We start from the raw sequence: 19,186 nt of genomic DNA, 5'->3' as shown, positions 1-19,186 counted from the left end.
GTCACTGTGGTAGCTCCAGTCTGATCTTTGGTCCAGCTTTTTCTGTATGCTGCGGGCGCAGCGCCCCCCCCCCCCGAATTAAATAAATTTTTAAAAAGCTGCCTTTCCTATCACTGCATGCAGCTTTGCTTGAGCTGAAAGAGAAGGCTCCTCGCATAGGGACTCAGTTTTCTGTCTGACAACGCAAGCTGGGCTGGGCTGACTTCTCACGTGGACCTCTGGGGACCCACGGAGGTGAGGTACATGCCTGGTTCCCTCTCGACAGCGTTGACCTTGAGCGGGTCACTCAGCCCCCTGCTTTTGGTTCCCATTGGTGACAGGGAGGGAGGCAGGATTCCTCCTCCATCTCTGGGAGGTGCGACGGCCCAACTATTATTCGTCGAGAACAGCAGGGCCGACGGGGTAACAGGTGCGGGGAGATATACATACACATATACAAAGAACGCGTCTTTATCCCACGATACTCCCCCCCCCACCATACACTGTGACACACACCCTTTAAACACAAACCATGTACCTGAATTTTTTTATTTTATTATTTATCTATATTTTTTTTTTTTACCAGACCCAAGGCATATGGAAGTTCCCGGTTCAGGGACTGAATCCAAGCCACAGCTGTGACCTATAACACAGCTGCAGCAGCACCAGATCCATAACCCACGGCCCCTGGGCCTAAGATCGAACCCCCATGTCAGCAGTGACCTGAGCCACCACAGAACCAGTGCAGGATCCTTAACCTGCTGTGCCACAGTGGGAACTCCCAAACCATTTCCTTTTTCTTTATTTTTAAGTATAGTGGATTTCCAATGTTGTGCCAGTTTCTCCTGTACACCAAAGTGACGCAGTCACACCCATATGTTATATACACTCCCTTTCTTATAGTATCTTCCATCATGGTCTATCCCAAGAGACTGGGTATATACAGGTCCCTGTGCTGGGTGGTGGGACCTCATCACTTATCCATTCTAAATGTCACAGTTTGCATCTACTAACCCCAAAGTCCCCGTCAATTCCACTCCATACCCCCGCCCCTTCGGCCAAAGTATTTACTTTTAATGCCTTAAACCATTAAGATCTAGGTGCCGTCCGAGTTCACTACCGAGAAAGCAATTACAAGGATTTAGGCAGCCCTGTGCATCCTTTCCGGCTCTCCCAAAGCTCGTGCCACAAGCGCTTGCAGTTCTGAAACCTGGAGTCTCTGTTTATCGCTAACGTCATTGGCAGGGCCTCTCCCAAGCAACACCATCGGCCTGCTCCTTTGGGGTCTGCCTCGGTGTTTCCTTTCTACCCCTCGGTGGGCAAAGCAAAAGTCTCGGGAGGACCGTCTCGGCCTGTCCCTCGCCATCCTTTCCCCTGCTGTTTGTTCACCTGTTTGTAAATCCTCCTCCGATCGTCGGGGAAGCTGGCCTCCGGCTCCCCACCCGTCCAGCATGCAGGCTCTCCCAGCCAATCGCCTAGTCTATCTCATCTCAGCATCCTCTCCTTGACACCAACCACACTGCTGGTCTGCTGGCAGCAGGAAGAGTGTTTTCCCTAAACTTGGTCCCTTAGGCTCACTGCCCTCATAGTTCTTCCTGCTTCAAATCCTCTTTCTGTTTTTTTGGGGGGGCAGAGGGGGCTGCGAGTCAGTCGATCTGTAAAAATTTCTGGATGGACTCTGAACAAAAGGCATTTCAGCATTTCAGGAGATCAGCCCCCATCTGAGCACTGCATGTTCTCACCAGCCATGAGGCCAGGTAGGCATTCCCTGCAAGCTTGCCTTCCCTCGGTGACGGGGACTTCACCCGCTCCTGAAGCAGACTGAACTGTGAGCGAGTTCTCTGTTCTGAGCTGGGAGAACTCTCCCTTTCATCATTAGGTTTTTTGTTTGCTTGTTTGTTTTGTCTTTTTAGGGGTACAGTCACAGCATATGGAGGTTCCTAGGCTAGGGGTTGAATCAGAGCTACAGTTGCCAGTCTACACCACAGCCACAGCGACGCCGGATCCGAGCCGCATCTGTGACCTACACCACAGCTCACGGCAACTCTGGATCTTTAACCCGCGGAGCAAGGGTTAAAGGGATCCAACCCACATCCTCATGGATACTAGTCAGGTTTGTAACCCCCTCAGCCACAATGGGCACTCCTCCATCGTTAGGTTTTATTCAGCCTTGGCCCACATACGTGAGTGTCTTAGACAGTCATCCAAGTCCTGCTTTTACATGATGGGCCGAGAGACAGCTGGGGGCTCCCTTCTCCGGACTAAACTTGCCAGGACGTAGCTGCCAAGGTCCTCCCCACTTTAAGTCACATCCTCCAGCGAACAGGTCCCAACAGCGACCCAGGTCCTGGGATCATCTGTGCGTGTGGCATTCCCTCATATTCTCTTCCGTCTTGTTATTTTCTCCTTGAATGGCACGGCTGTGAGCTCCCAGCCAGCTTGCTCAGTGGTCCCAGACAACACAGAAGTTTAAGGCAGAGCTAACACGATGGCCTCTGTTGCCAGGCGGCCACCGCGCACATATCTCCTGTCACTTCCTATACATTCACAGTGGCCCAGTTGTTCATAGCACAATAAACACGGCACCTGGCACTCCTGGGCATCAATCCAGAGAAAGAGACTCAAAGAGACACATGTCCTGCAATGTTCACTGCAGCCCTATATACAACAGCCAAGACATGGAAACAACCTAAATGTCCATCAACAGAGGAGTGGATAAAGAAGATGTGGTACATTCACACAAGGGAATATTACTCAGCCATCAAAAGGAAAGAACAGCAGTTGCAGCAACATGGATGGACCTAGAAATTACCATGCTGAGTGAAGTCCATCAGACAGCGAGACACCAACATCAAATGCTATCACTTATATGTGGAATCTGTTCTTTGCAGAACAGATCCTGACTCACTGACTTTGAAAAATGTATGGTTTCCAAAGGAGACAGGTTGGGGGGTGGGGGATGGGCTGGAGGTTTGGGATGGAAAGGCTATAAAATTGGGTTGTGATGATCGCTGTACAACTATAAATGGAATAAATTCATTGAGGAATAATAAAAAAAAAAGACACCCGGGTACAAACAGACCCTCCACAAACCCCATGTGCTGCCTTTACTGTGTCTTAATCCAGAATATCAGCTCTCTGGTCCTCCTCTCACTTGCTCCTTTCCCAGTCGGAGCCCCTTCCTCATATCTGTGCTTTGGATGTCACCATTCCTAAGGACAACCAGAAAAGCCCTGCTTCCTGGCATACTTGTCAGGTCCATAGTGAATAACCGCTTGTATAGCACATATTTATAGTTTACAATCATCTTGGTTTGTTTGTTTTGTCTTTTTAGGGCCGCACCCGCGGCATATGGAGGTTCCCAGGCTAGGAGTCGAATCGGAGCTACAGCTGCCACCCTGCACCACAGCCACAGCAACGTCGGATCTCTAACCCACCGAGCAAGGCCAGGTATTGAACCCGCATCCTCCTGGAAACTAGTCGAGTCCGTTATCCACTGAGCTATAACAGGAACTCCTAAATTACAATCATCTTACTCTTCAGAGCAGCCCCAGGGAGCAGGCATTTCTCCTCATTTTATAGATGAGGACAACTGAGGCCGGGTGGAACTCCCAACCAAGGAGATGTTTGATCTCCTGTTTGATGCTATTTAATCATCCTGCTTATTCAGGAGCTCACGGACTTCAGGGAGAGAATGTTTCCTAACGTGAAGTTCCAAGTATCAAGGACAGCATGAGTCACAAAGGAAAAACCGGAGGAATCTGGTCCCTATTTATTTCTGGCTTTGCTATAAACTCCCTCACAGTTTGACTTTCCCGGCTCTCATTTCCTCCTTCATAAAATAAGCAGATCAAATCAGACGGTCCCTGAAATGCTCTCCCGCTCAGCTGTCCTTTGTCGCCTGCCCTGTCTCTGCCGTGTTGCTAAAAGTAGGCAGAAAACATTGCTGAAATACCTTTCTTTTTTATTTCTCATTTTTTTTAAGTTTCTAAAATTAGCTGGATCATTATGAAACGGTCCAGCTAGTCTGTCAAGAAGGAAGACAACTGTCATCTATGTCATTGTTCTTTTTTTTTTTTTTTTGCTTTTTAGGGCCGCACATGTGGCATATGGATCCAGCAACGCCAGATCCGTAACCCACTGAACGAGACCAGGGATCGATCCCACATCCTCCGCGATATTATTCAGGTTCCCAACCTGCTGAGCCACAACGGGAACTCCCAATAGTTCATGTGTAAGCAGTTCATTTTCTGTAATGAGACGATAACTCTGGAAACACCTGCCGGGGTGCAGACCGTCTTTAAAGCCCCATAGTCTTAGAGCAGAGGTCCTCAACCCAGGCGACACTGGCAACGTCTGGAGACGTTTTGAGTTGCCATAGTGATCTAGTGAGTAGGGGCCAAGGATGCTGCTAAACACCCCACAGGCTTAGGACCGGTCCGGAAGCACTGGGTTACCTGGCGCAAGATGCCAGCGGGGCTGAGGCTGAGCAACCCCGTCTTAAAGATGAAGCCAAAGACCAGCCCCAAACTCTTCTTGCAGGGACGCGACACAGGTGGGCACACCTGCAAGAACCGAGAACCTTACCTTGCAAAGAAGGACGCGGCCACGGAGGTGCCCGCGGAGGTCTCGCTAGCCACGCCGGAGCCCTGCGAGGTGGGGACGCCGCAGGCTGAAGGCTTGTCCGCATTGTAGCGATTCAGCACCGCCTCTGTCAGGCCCTCCCGGCCAGGCTCTGTCATCAGCTGGGAGATCTGGCAAGGAAAAGAGACCATGCTCATTACCTGTGGCTCAGGGCATCTCCCGACCAGCACCTGCAGCATCTCTGCTCTGGGGTCAGGGCCAGAGAATGGGGGGTGGTGAGGCTGGCTGTGAACATGCCCCCGTGTGCTTTCAATGACATGCAACATGCACACAGTATGTATAGGTGACGCCTGCGGCTTCTCTAAGGCCATCTCCCAGCCTTTGAGCCGGAATACCTCCTTATTGTCATTCAATACAATGGAATAAAATGATCCCCTGACATTCTAAGTTTCAAATGAAGTCTGTGCCTTCCCCTCTATTAAGAAGGCAGAAGCTATTATCCACTATTTGCAGCCCACGAGCAGACCCGGAAGAGCAAACTGCTGCTTCCCAGAAACGGCCCCAAGTGCTGGCAAATAGATGAGGTGGCATAGATGTCATTTTACGAAGGGAAAAGTGAAGCCACTAAGAAAGAATGTAAGAAATTAGACAAGACACTATTTGTTATTATTGTTGTTTGCTCTAGGCAGGCAGCAAATAAATGATGATGCAGAGAAGTTCCTGAAAATAGGTTCAGCCCACCATGAATTACCAAGGGTTTTGCTGTTGTCTTGTGTGTTTTTTGTTTATCTGTGGTGTTTAGGCTGTTTCAGCAGCTTTCATTTTCCTACTGGCTCATTAAGATCAGTGGCTTCCATTTTATCGGCAATAACTGCCTTGATAACACAAGTTCTAGTGGATGGCGCTGGGTCCACTTTGCCTAAATCCACATAATACCCTGTGAAGAACCACAATTCTGGGCAACGTTAGATACTTGCGTAGAAACACAGTCTGGGAACGTGCTAATCCCATGACAAATATAATAATTATGCAGACAAGGCTAAGTGCGCTATTTTGAAAGCCTGATACTTTAAAATTTTCGTCCACTTGTAGAAAGGAAAAACTGTTTTGTTTTGTTTTGTTTTAAAGGAAACTTTAGCTTGAAGAAAAAAAAAAGTGTCTCCCACCAGCTCGAACCTCTTAAATGCTGAGTGGAAAATGTTCCTAATTGTCTAGAAAATACAAGTGCAATCAGGAGCAGCACCCACTTTGAGCAGCCAGAGGGCCAGGGAAAGAGGCCCATTTGTTAACCTTTGAACATAAAACATTTGTACTTTTCATTATTCGAAGAATAGCGATCGCTCTGAGCCCCACGGACTTGAAACTCTGCTCTGCTTAAATTCATGTGCTGACTTGGAAAGTCCTGGCATTATTCTGCTGTAATTCTGCCAACACACACTTTCTTATTCTCATTCATTCAACGCATTATAAGGAAACTCAACCCACATTCAAGAAACCCGAGAGGAGGCAGCAAAAGCAGTCAGGGGCCTGGAGGACTTTCCCTCACTGGCAGGAGCTGATGCCCAGGCAGAGGGCCCGTGTCACCTCTCCTGGGGCTTCCTCTGCTGCCCGGGGGGGTGGGAGCTCCCCTCAACCAGCTGCCACTCTCCCTGAGGTGGGAGGCAGCCTGGAGGGGGTAACTGACATAGCGGGGACCCGGCCATGGCCATGCATGCAGCTGTCACCATGAAATGACACTGATGATGCACCAGTGTGGTCCATGACGCCCTCCTGGGCAGTGTCCAAAAACAAAACCCCCAAATCCACAGCACCATTTCATCAAGATCTAAGAGACACACACTGATTTTAACACACAAAGACATCTGAAAAAAGCCAGTTTTTTTTTTTTTTTTTTTTTTTTTTTTTTTAGGGCTGCACTCATGCCATATGGAAGTTCCCTGGCTAGGGGTCAAATCAGAGCTGCAGCCACTAGCCTACACCACAGCCACAGCAACACCAGATTTGAGCTACGCCTGTGACCTACACCACAGCTCACGGCCACACCGGATTCCCAACCTGCTGAGCGAGGCCAGGGATCAAACCCTCATCCTCATGGTTACCCGTCAGGTTCATTACCATTGCACCCCTATGGGAACTCTGCACCATCTCATGTTCTAGATGGGTGTGTTTCTTCCTTTGCATTACTGTCATTCTTATCTCAAGTTTGGAGGGAAGGGAGGGCAATTCTTCTGAATAGTCCTGGCAGGTGCCGGGCAAACCCACGAAGAAGCCACCAGGATGTGTGGCCAACAGCAAGATGCCCACCACAGAGGCACAGATTTCTGGGTGATTCCCGATTCCTGAATCTGGCCCAAGATGGATGTGACAATCCCATGAGCACGTGGCTTTCAACAGTGTCACCTAGCAAATGAATTTCAGTGCACTGGCCTCCTTAAAAGCGAGCTATTGCCTATCTTATGTCAAACAAGCTTGGATCCCCAACTCTTAAAGACCAGAGATGAGTGGACCTGCGACACTCAATTCTCTAACCTCTAAGTACAATTACTTAGTAAGAGGTTGTTTTTAGAAATTAGAATTGCAGAAGGTTTTGAGCTAGAAGGGGTGTCAAGATCATCTTCTTTGGAGTTCCTATTGTGGCTCAGGGGTGACGAGTCTGACTAGTATCCATGAGGATGTGGGTTCGATCCCTGGCACTGCTCAGTGGGTTAAGGCGCTGGTATTGCTGTGGCTGAGTCATAGGCCAGCAACTACACCTCCAATTTGACCCCTAGCCTGGGAACTTCCATATGGCACAGGTGTGGCCCTAAGCAGGAAAAAAAAAGAAAAGAAAAGAAAAGAAAGAAAAGAAAAATCCTTGTGTTTCTATTTCATTTGACCATTGGGATATAACACCACCAAAGTGTAGCGTTTGGGCTCCACTCTGTGCTAGTTCAGGACTCAAGAGGGCCTCTTTTTTAGACCAGGAATTCATTTGCTCATTTATTCACATTGACAGTCACCTACTGGGTACTCAGTACATGCCAGGCACTGTGGCGGGCATATGTGCCAACATTTCTTACAGTCCCTGTACCTGCAATGTTTACTTCTTTTTTCCCTTGATAGTTGTGTACAATTCACTAGCTCACTGCTGTCAATATCTTTTACAAAGGTAATCCACCAAATAGCTGGCTTAATCAACTTCTCTCTGTTATCTCTGTTGACCCAAATCTTTATGACGCTGAAAAAGAGTGGAACTAGGCTTGCTCTGAATATGTGTAGCCATGGCTGCTTTAATTGAAAAATTAAAATCATATCCATTCCAGACTATTCTGAGAGAGAGAGAGATAGCCCCCTTATCAGATAAGCTATGATTTTTTTCCTACACATACTGGGGTGTAGGCTTCAGAGTGATGGGTTTTGATGGAGCTTTTCTTATCGTGCTTGTTACCAAGGATTCTATCTTCCTCAATGCTTCAAACTACACATAGGTCGTAACTGAATTGTTCCACAATAAAGGAAACAAATTGTCTCCAGGATGACATTCAGCTATTAAAGAACCCTTCCCATCCAAATTCTTTCTGTGGCTCTCTGAGACCATGACAGCTTGTCACTGAACTGGCCATACAGCAGAGAAGGCTGGTCCCTATCTAGGATAGTGCTATCGTCATTAACAGAAGAAAGTTGCTCTCACACCTCTTCTTCCCCTTACAAGCCTCATGTGAAACAATCGACATTAAGTTGGGCAAACACGCTATTGTTCCCATTTCGCAGATGAGAAAACAGAGGCTCAGAGGAGTTAGGTGATTTGTCCAAGCCTTTCAGCCATTAAATAGGGAAGTTTCAGATGGAAAAGCAGGACTTGGACTCCATTCTTTATTTATTTATTTTTTTAATTATTAGGGAGTTCCTGTTGTGGCTCAGCAATAAGGAACCCGCCTGGTATCCATGAGGATGTAGGTTTGATCCCTGGCCTCGCTCAGTGGGTTCGGGATCCAGCGTTGCTGTGAGCTGTGGGGTAGGTCGCAGACGCAGCCCAGATCGTGAGTTGCTGTGGCTGTGGTGTAGGTCGGCAGCTGCAGCTCCAATTCAAACCCTAGCCTGGGAACCTCCATAAGCCATAGGTATGGTCCTAAAAAGACTAAATAAATAAAGAAAATGATGATAAGATCGCACCTCATTACTGAGGGGTACTATGTAACCTGGGTACCTAATAGACTTGCACGATTACAGGGAGCAAATTTTACTTAACCACTGACCTCAAGAGATGAGAAAGAACGCTAGACAGAAAAACCTGCAGTCGGCCAAAGACACGTGATCTCGCTCCCTCTCCAACTCGCAGGTGGTGTGTATGCAGAAAGGGCCCCGTGATTTGGTAAAGGGGAGTCTCCAGAATGTGTTTTTAGGCACATCCGTAAGTCAAAGAGGTCCTCCAGGAATGGGAAGGAGGAAAGGGGTTGTACTTCCCCACCTTTGTCCAGGCTGAGCAGCCACAGACAGAGGCTGGAGGGGATCCCGGGTCACCCCCCAACATGTGGCTGAAGGAACGCGCCCCCAGGGGGGCCCCCTGGCTGCAGCCCCCGCCACGCCAACAGCAATGAATTCACCTCACCGGGAATTGCTCCAGCCCTCAGCTTCCCAAGCCAGAGCTGGCTCTCAGGAGCCACATGGGGCAGACACTACAGCCCCCGATGGCTGGATGTGAGAAGCTTTCCTTCCATGGTCATTCTGGCGACAAAAGTAACACCTACCACCTACCCCCTGACCCTGCATTGCCTACCCCATCCCCCGCCTACTTACTCAGCAGCGCTCACTCAGTTTTATTCCCGGGCAGTGGCCTTTCCTACCAGTGGTGCCCCCTGCCTTCAAAAGCAAGTCTCTCGAGAGACTTTCTTTTTTTTCCTTTTTTTTTTTTTTTTTTTGCTGTGAGCTATAATGAAGGCTCTGTTCTATAAAAATCTACCAGGAAGCCTTGGCTTCGCCAAAGGGCGAGGAGATGAGCCCTAATCCCCCAACCCAGGACCCCAACCATTCTCCAACCCCACAACAGCCCCCACCTCTAGCTCCCAGACCAGGCAGGCGGCATAGGCATGCGAGATGGGGTTGAAGCCTGAGCCGTAGTGGATCTGCCCTCACTGTGGTCCTGTAGGAACTGGATTCTAAGAGACCAGTGGTCAGAAAGCTGGGGCTCCAGGGGAGAGCATCGAGCTTGGAGGAGCCAAGACTGGACCCCGATTTATGTGATTCTGAGACATTTTCTTTCTGCCTTCCACCCTCAGTCCAACCCCTCTGTCTAACTGTCCCCTTGCAGTGGCTCTTGTGGTCCCCTCCCCAAAACCCACGGTAAGAGAAAAAAGCTCAAACAGCAGGAGGCCCGGAACTTTAGCTTCATTGCACAGTGTGCAATCAAGAGCCTTCTCTTCAGAGAACCCCGCTTTACCTCTGCGTTCCAGACGGCTCTGAATTAATTTTTTCTCTCACGCCCCTGTGAAAGCTGCAAGACTCTTCCTGGGAACATTGAAATTCACAAACTCCAATCTCTTCATCTAACACATTTGAAAGACATCAAGTTCTGGGGGAAAGGATTCGTTATCTTGATGATGTGTGTATGTCACAGTCTAGAAACAGCCGCTGAAAACGTGTCAGGGGGTCTTAAGCACTAACTTTGGGCGGGGGGCCGGGGGAGGCGGTTGGGACGACGACTAGATTTTCACCACAGGCTTTTGTTTGGTTGAGTTCTGATTAAAACCTGCTGTCAGCTCTCCAGCTCAGTTACACGGGACCATTTCACTAGAGCAACAGTATCTGTGATGTTCAAAACATCACATGACATCTCTCAGGGTGGTGAGCAATGAAACACGGGACAGCAGCAAAGGAGCCAGGCACGGGGAGGGGGTGCCTGTGTGTGCACATGCGTGTGATTGTCCACGTGGGGTCTTCAGTGCGCGTCCAAGCCCCCCCCCCACCGTTTGTCTGCACCTAGAGCTGCTGCTCACAGACCTCACTGATCAAGCTGCTTGCTCGCTACATTCTCATCTCAGGCAAGACTCATGTCTTACAGTTTTTGCAGGGAAACCTCAGCATGAGGAGCAATGTACTTGCCCACAAAGAAATCTCGAGGCTTAAATTCAGTTACGATCCTGACCACAGCACCGAAAGATGTTTGGCTGTTATCACCCAAGGGTGTTTTCCCATCACCGACCACAATCTATAAGCCATGGACCTTTAATTTCCCCACTGACGGGAAGGACTCCGAGATCTCCCAGAGGGTGTCAGCATGAAGGGTCATCTCAAATGGCATTACTGATCCAGAAAGCTGCCTCCCTTGGACTTGACACCAACAGTATCCATTTCCTGTGTTAAACAGCATCTCTGGACGGCAAATGCATTCGACTCAGTCTTTACATCTAATGATATTATGACCCCAAATTCCAGAAAATAACATAGAAAGCATTTTCTAAACAGACTCAGACATGGAGAGCAGACTTGGGCTTGCAGAGGGAGAGGCGGAGGGAGTGGGATGGACAGGGAGTTTGGGATGGGGAGTTTGGGACGAGTAGATACAAACTGTTACATTTAGAATGGATGAGCAATGAGGTGCTGCTGCTCAGCACAGGGAGCTATGTCCAATCCCTTGTGATGAAACATGATGACAGATAGTATGAGAAAAATAGTGTGTCTAGATGTCAGACTGGGTCACTTTACTGTACAGCAGAAATTGACAGAACAATGTAAACCAACCACAATTAAAATATTTTTTTAGGAACAGCATTTTCTCTTAGGCAAACTGGGGGACAACTCCTTCCTTGTTTTTGTTGTTGTTTTAGGGACGCACACACATCACATGGAAGATCTCAGGCTAGGGGTCAAATCAGAGATGCAGGTGTTCCCGTCGTGGCGCAGTGGTTAACGAATCCAACTAGGAACCATGAGGTTGCGGGTTCGATCCCTGCCCTTGCTCAGTGGGTTAACGATCTGGCGTTGCCCTGAGCTGTGGTGTAGGTTGCAGACGCAGCTCGGATCTTGCGTTGCTGTGGCTCTGGCGTAGGCCGGTGGCTACAGCCCCAATTCAACCCCTAGCCTGGGAACCTCCATATGCCGCGGAAGTGGCCCAAGAAATGGCAAAAAGACAAAAAAAAAAAAAAATCAGAGATGCAGCTGCCAGTCTATGTCACAGCCACAGCAACACAGGATCTGAGCCATGTCTGGGACCTACACCACAGCTCACGGCAATGCCAGATCCCTAACCCACAGAGCAGGGCCGGGGATCGAACTCTCATCCTCATGGATACCAGTCAGTTTCATTACTGCTGAGCCACAATGGGAACTCCTCTTGTTACTTATTACTAGCACCATTCCTTGCTGTTTTTATGCTTTTGCAAATAGGGATGCTCAATAAATGTTTTCGATGTGTGTTAGCACAAACCAACTCCCAGTTGTCCTGAAAAAGCCTGGAGACAGCTAATGTTCACCCCTGGTGTAGTCTATGCTGTCAGCTGCTGCAGTCCTAAGGAATTAGAACATGCGTTCCAAAAGCCCCTGTGAAATAGAAATGGGAGACACAAATCGGGACGGGACAAGAGCAAAAAACGCATCCGCAAATCAAAGATAAGCAACTACGGCCCATCACACAGACCCCCCATTTCAGCCACAGGACACGGGCAGCTGATGGGGGTCCATGGAACGGCATCTTCCTCCACTCATCAGGCTGCAGTGCAATGCGCCCACATTAACTTTCTAGTTTTTCCTCGTGTCAGAGAGTGGGGAGAGGGGGGAGTTTTGCCTTCTTTTCTGTATCCAGTCTTCCCTTCACTGCAGGACTGTCCCTCACCACGTGACTCACTTCTGGGGCCAATCCTAACAGCATCTCCAGAGGGCCCCCTCCCCGGCGCCACCCCCCCCCCATGGTCCCAGCAGGCTCCCCCAGGGGAGGAGCTGCCCTCTGTGACCCAGGAACAGGGCAGCACAGCGGAGTCTTGCTGACAGCTATGGGCACATGTCACTCCTTCCGGGGACCAAATGCTTCATTTTATGAGTTATGTTCACATGGCCCCAGCAGGCAGAGAAACCAGAGGGAAGCACTGGGATGGCTCTGAAGCCAGAAGGAGCTTCACTTCTCTTCGGTGTGTCCCTGCAGGTGGGGGTGGGCAGCCCACGGTGCCACCGTGCACTTTTTCCGTAGTGCTTTCTGCTCCTGAGGTTCCAGCAAAGTCGATCCCACTTCACCTCTCATCTCACCCTGCCTGTCTGTCCTTCTCCTGGAAGCCAGACCCACCCAGGACTCAAGTGACACTCAAGCGACATATTGGTGGCTCCCCTTTTGGGTGCAAGGTAAGCAGGATCCTTACCTAAGCAGGATATTTAATGGGGGGAGAGCCAACATTCTAAGACAAGTTGTTTTTTTTCTTTTTAGGGCCACTTTCGCAGTATGTGGAAATTCCCAGGCCAGGGGGTGAAATGGAGCTACACTTGCCGACCTACACCACAGCCACAGCAATGCAGGATCTGAACCACATCTGTGACCTACACTGCAGCTTGAGGCAATGCCAGATCCTTAACCCACTGAGCAAGGCCAGGGATTGAACCCACATCCTCAAGGATACTAGTTGGGTTCTTAACCGGCTGAGCCACAATGGGCACTCCTCATAAGACATGTTTTTGCTTAGAATTCTCACCAGATATTGCAGCAAGTTAACTACAGTTGGCTCTTTTGGCTTGAAAAAAAATCTACTGAAAATTAAGACAATAATATGGATTTTCCCCTCATCTCATTTAAAGCGATTTTATTTAAAAAAGAAAAAAACCTGCGTTCCTGTTGTGGCGCAGCAGAAACGAATCCAACTAGTATCCATGAGGATGCTGGTTTGATCCCTGGCCTCACTCAGTGGGTTAAGGATCAGGCGCTGCCATGAGCTGTGGTGTAGGTTGCAGACGTGGCTCAGATCCTGCATTGCTGTGGCTATGGCGTAGGCCGGCAGGTGTAGCTGCATTTCAACCCCTGGCCTGGGAACTTCCATATGCCACAGGTGTGGCCCTAAAAAGAAAAAAAAAAAAAAAAAAAAGGCACCCCCCCCAAAAAACAAACAAACAAAAAAACACATGCAATTAGTTCCCTGGTGGCCTAGTGGTTGGGATTCTGCATTGTCACTGCTCATGGCTTGGGCTTGAGCCCAGGCCCAAGAACTTTCCCATGCCATGGGCGCAGACAATAAATAAATAGATAAATAATTTGAAAAGCCTAAACAAAAGGACAAATAATGTATGATTCCACTTATCTGAGGCACCTGGAGTAAATCCATGAAGACGGAAAGGAGAATGGTGGTGGTGGCCAGAGGCCGGGGGAAGAGGCAGTGCGGAGTTAACTGCTTAATGGGCACAGAGTTTCAGTTTGGGAAGATGACAAAGTTCTGGAGGAGGATGGTGGTAATGGTTGTGCAACACAGGGTCAAACTCAGTTATCTGAGTGTACCTGAAAGTTCTGAGCTCCTAATGCAATGCCCAGCATGTAAGTAGAGGCCCAAAGTATTTCCTGAATGTTCTAGAATTGCTTGCATAAGTAGCTCAAGGCTTAGAAATTGTTCTGGTGCACAGGCCTCTCTCCAAGAACAGAGCAGAGGTGGTGAGATGTACGAGACTCATCTAAGGAACCCAATAGTCTCTTTCCAGAAACTTCAAACGGGAAATTTTACCTTATGTGTATGTGACCAAAATAAAAACCAAAAAGGAACAAAACCAAACCACGCCGGCAAAGGGTTAATTCCCTTCCGCTTGTCCCAGGAGGCCTGCACCTGCTGTCATTTTAGAGGGTGTCATGAGGACTCTGGGTGTCAAGGCCTATAGGGTCAGAGAAGGGGGCCACGACCACCAGGAACTCTGAGGATGAGTCTGCAGCGTGGTCTCAGGGACAGAATCCCATCAGCCTGTGCCTCGGTCTGCAGGAGGCGGGGTCTGCCTCCAAGAGGGGCGGGGTCTGCCTGTGGGAGGCGGGGTCTGCCTTGGGAGGCGGGGTCTGCCTGCGGGAGGCGGGGTCTGCCTGAGCCCTCAAGGAGGAAGGAACAGGAGGGAGGAAATGGGTGAGCAGGAGAGAGGGTTGGGGGGAGGGATGCTGAAGAATAACCTCAAGGAACCCAGGCCCTGGATTAAGCCTCGGTTGATTTTTGTCCACTTGGGCCCTCCTTCCTCATCTTCCCTCACGCCTGCAAAGTCACCCCCCGAGGTGGTCGGTAAACATTCTTTCCATGAATGCAGTTCCAGAGCTGGGTTGGCTGGGATCCTCTTCCACGCTCACTGCTGATTTTTAGGCATTTACACCAAGTGTTAATTTTCCTGTAACGGGCGGTGCCATCTACCGTGAAGCTAGTCCAGGGCCTGGCCAGTCCTCACCACCCACAGGGGCACAGATCCCCTCTAGATGCTCGGCTGGCCTTGAGTCAGAGAGATAAACCCCTCCCCGCGCCATCCAGCCACCCCTCCCCCGGGCCGCACCAAGGGGCCAGGATGGGATCTTATGAACCAGGGCTGGATGTTTGATTACCCTTATTATCTTAGCTTGCTGTGGCTATAAATTTTATTAGGGGCCATAAAATTATCCATCCACGGCATTTGACTCCGTGACCTCTTGCAAAAGAGACATCCACACGCAGGAGCTCTGCCGGGGCTGCTTTTCCTCCCCTTGGTCCCGGTTCCGCCCCGTCCCCCGCCCTGTGTGATGCGCCTCAGTAAACAGAAGAGGCTGCTGGGGTCTCCTGATAGCCCTTGTTATCAGGGCTTAAATCTGGCCCCCTCAGCACAGGAGGACTGCTCTCTTTTATTCTTTGTGTTGCTAGAAGGTAAAGGGGCAGGGCCACCCAAAGGCTTTAGAGAAGCCTGAGATGCAGGATTCAGCAAAAGGCCAGGGGCATTTCCAATCTTCCCGCAAATGTCTTAGTTCCCCGATGCGCGGATCAAGGCAGAGAACATGCTTTTAAAGACTACTTAGAACAAATGATAAAGTCTTACTCTCCAGCTTAGAGTGTTTCTATGTATAGATACAGAAAAGCAGGGAACAATCGGTTGGACGATGTAATTTACACTAGTCTTCATAATTTAATGGAATCCTCAATTACATTCTGTGGGGTGGTTTGGTGACATATTCCAAGACACAGAATGATACCAGGAGTCCAGTGACATGATGAGATTGGCTTCAGCCTGAGAGAACACTGTGGAGTGACAATCAGGTGTCCTCAGAGAGCTTAGTCATACTCCATACATTTTTTTTTTTTTTTTGTCTTTTTGTCTTTTTCTAGGGCCACACTCTCAGCATATGGAAGTTCCCAGTCTAGGGGTCCAATCGGAGCTGTAGCTGCTGGCGTACACCACAGCCACAGCAACACAGGATCTGAGCCGCCCCTGCGACCCACCCCATAGCTCACAGCAACGCCGGATCCTTAACCCACTGAGCAAGGCCAGGGATCGAACCCACAACTTCACGGTTCCTAGTCGGATTCATTAACCACTGCACCACAACAGGAACTCATTGGTACCATTTTTGAACCACGAGCCGGGTTCTGCTCTAAGAGCTTTATATCTGTGTTGCCATAGTTAATCCTGACACCCACCCCACAACTGTCAGCAAATAATAGCTTCAACTCTGCCACACAGAAAAACCCCGGAGCAGGTACGGCCACTGGGTTTGCTTTCTTTCCCTCCTGGAGTTCATCTTGCTCTGGTCCCATCATCCAGAGAACTGACAGCTCTACAGGACGGCCGCCCCATTCAGGAAATGTGTTAACAGCCAAAGCACTGGTGAGGAACAGAGCAAAGGATCATTGGAGTCATTTCTCAGCAGGCACACAGGCTTGCTCTATTCCGCGTTCCGTGATTTTTTATGATCCACTGAAAGTAAAATCCAATGGTCTGCATCTTGATGTAACTGATTTGACTTTCAATGTGCAACTAAGCAAACTCGGACCCAGTGGAGCGGGCGAGAGGAAATCACAGCCCTTGTCAACCAAACGCAGGCATCAGGGTCAGGCTGGAGACAACTCTTAGGTTGACTCCTAAGACCTGGAAGAACGAACCGCTTTATTTCATGTATAGGATCACCTGGGCAGCTTTTTTCTTTTTTTTTTGAGGGCTGCCCTTGCGGCATATGGAAGTTTCCACTCCCAGCCTAGGGGCTGAACTGGGCTGCAGCTGCCAGCCACAGCCACAGCCATAGCGATGCCAGACCTACAGTGCAGCTTGTGGCAACGCCAGATCCTTAGCCCACTGAGCGAAGCCAGGGATTGAATCTGCGTCCTCATGGATACTAGTCGGGTTCTTAACCCACTGAGCCACAACAGGAATTCCTGCAGCTGCTCTTTTATTGGAGGAAGTTTGCATCGATCCCCCATCCTGAACACTCAACCAAGAGCCTCAGGAAGCAGGCCCTGTACCCCCTTCCCCACCTAGAACCGCCAGGGCCACCCCTTCAGATGGTCCCCACACCTGCCCTTCTGTCAGAGCATTTGTTTTGTTTTGTAACCACCTGTCACTGTCTCTCTTCCCACCTAGATGGCAATCCTTGTGAGGTCAGGGACCAGGTCTCACCCACTTCCTTCTGACCAGCACAGCACAGGGTCTGGAAACGGACGAGTATCTAAGACACACATCAGCTACTAGGTGAATGTACAAACACATGCAAATAAAAACAAACTTAATTTAGTTGGGGGAGGGTGGCTGAATTTTATTTGTTTTTTGAGGGAGACTTTCACCTGGTTTTAAAAATGTTTGAACAGGTCACATAAAGCTTTATTCAAGCTTTATTCAATAAAACTAAGGTTTCTCAGCATGGACTTCACATGATATAGTGGTGAGACCGATGACTGGAATGTGACAAAGTAAAGGCCAACAGAAAACAAAGAGACAAAGGGACAGAGACAAAGAAAGAAGAGAGAGGGAGTTCCCCTGGTGGCGCAGTGGTTAACGAATCCGACTAGGAACCATGAGGTGGTGGGTTCGATCCCTGGCCTTGCTCAGTGGGTTGAAGATCCAGTGCTGCCATGAGCTGTGGTGTAGGTTGCAGACACGGCTCAGATCCTATGTTACTGTGGCTGTGGTGTAGGCTGGCAGCTGCAGCTCTGATTTGACCCCTAGCCTGGGAACCTCCATATGCCTTGGGTGCAGCCCTAAAAAGACAAAAAAAAAAAAAAAGAATCAGACAAGTCAGGTACATGCAGAACCCTGAGGTGCTTTAAGACAGAATGGATGAGGTAAGAAGCTTAAAGACCCATCCCACCAAACTGAGCCATTCTCTTGCCCTTTTTTACAATAAAAAGTACGGTTCTAACGTCTGAGGGAAAGGTCTTGGCAGTTTTGAATACCTGAATACATGCTCATTTTTGCAGAGGGCGTGGTTTATGAGTTATGTTTCCAAGGGAAAACATAATTAGATGAAGAAACGGAACATGAGGTTACAGAACTGGTGCCGCGTGTACTTCTAATACAGGTGCTAACCCTCCCGTCCATGCTGACAGGGCTTTGTCTGTAGAGGGTGTCGTCGAGCAGCCGTGGGAAGCAGCCCCTTGCCGGGAACAGCCCTGTTCTTCGCCTAAGTGCTGGCTAATACTTGGAAAACTTTCAAAAAAACCAGGACTTGAAATGGCCTGGAATTGGAGTTCTCACTGTGACTCCTCAGCAGGTTAGGAATCTGGCTAGTATCCATGAGGATGTGGGTTCGATCCCTGGCCCTGTTCGGTGGGTTAAGGATCCGGCGTTGCCATGAGCTGTGGTGTAGGTCACAGATGTGGCTTGGATCTGGTGTAGCTGTGGCTGTGGTGTAGGCCGGCAGCTGCAGCTCCCAAGCGACCCTTGGCCTGGGAACCTCCCTATGCCATGGGTACAGCTGTAAAAAGCAAAATAAATAAATAAATAAATAGCCTGGAATTTAAATTGCACATTCCTTGCAGGCACCTCACTTCCTCCTATTTTCCTGGAGTTCTTGTGCGAAAAAGTCAAGAGGGACCTGGTGGCAGCGCTCTGCTATAAATGACCCACCTAGTTCTGCAGAACAGCCAGTTCACTAAATGCAAAAGCAACCTCGCGTTCTGGGCCAAACCGAGAGGACGCTGTTAGGCACCTAACACACAAAGGCTTGTACGCACACGCACACGCACGCACGTACGCGCACAGACACACGTGAACGCACATGCCCTCAGGATGCTGGGATGGAAGAAGGGAGAAAGGCTGGGATGTGCAACTGCTGGAACTGTGACCTGGGAGCCCTGAGGACACGGGACCGCAGCGCCCCCAGCACCAGGGAACAGGTTTGCAGCCCTTCAAGGAAGCTGCCCCCAGTGAGGCTGTCTCTAGGTGACAAGGTTCATCCTGCTCTGCCTCGGTCAGCTCAAACCACAACCGCAAAGGAGAGATGCCCACGCTGGAGACAGGCTGGCCCAAGCGGAACTGCCGGCATAATCCCAGTGCCTGCGAAAGGCAGTGCCGGGCATCGGGCCCTTGGTAAACATTACGCTGAATGAGAGGCACCAGCTCTGGGCCCGGCTTGGAGGATGACAACGTGAGGGACTCGCAGCAAGTCGCCTCCCCTCTCTTTGCCCTCATTTCCCAGGAACAGGAACTCCTGAGTCTGGGATGAAATGAGATAACACAGCTGCAAGTGCTTTGTGGG

The 19,186-nt window shown here is 49.6% G+C and overlaps 1 protein-coding gene across 2 annotated transcripts in view; it reads right to left on the bottom strand.

Moving 5' to 3' along the window:
• KIF26B (kinesin family member 26B) overlaps nucleotides 1-19,186 on the bottom strand; it is a 510,304-nt gene that overhangs the window by 256,741 nt on the left and 234,377 nt on the right. For both annotated transcript variants that reach the window (XR_014817492.1, XM_021064467.2), the window contains exon 4: nucleotides 4,567-4,733. Coding sequence is in view for 1 of the 2 variants with exons in the window: in XM_021064467.2 (XP_020920126.2) it covers nucleotides 4,567-4,733 (167 nt within the window). In the remaining variant the exon portion in view is untranslated. The remainder of the gene's footprint in view (nucleotides 1-4,566; nucleotides 4,734-19,186) is intronic.

This window comes from Sus scrofa, chromosome 10 (assembly GCF_054392235.1).
Source record: "Sus scrofa isolate SSC_HxYL_T2T_F1_AM1 chromosome 10, Sscrofa_HxYL_maternal_Yorkshire_Landrace_v2.0, whole genome shotgun sequence".
Classification (NCBI taxonomy): Eukaryota; Metazoa; Chordata; class Mammalia; order Artiodactyla; family Suidae; genus Sus; species Sus scrofa.
The sequence above is the reverse complement of the archived record's forward strand: the minus strand, read 5'-3'. Positions and strand labels throughout refer to the sequence as shown.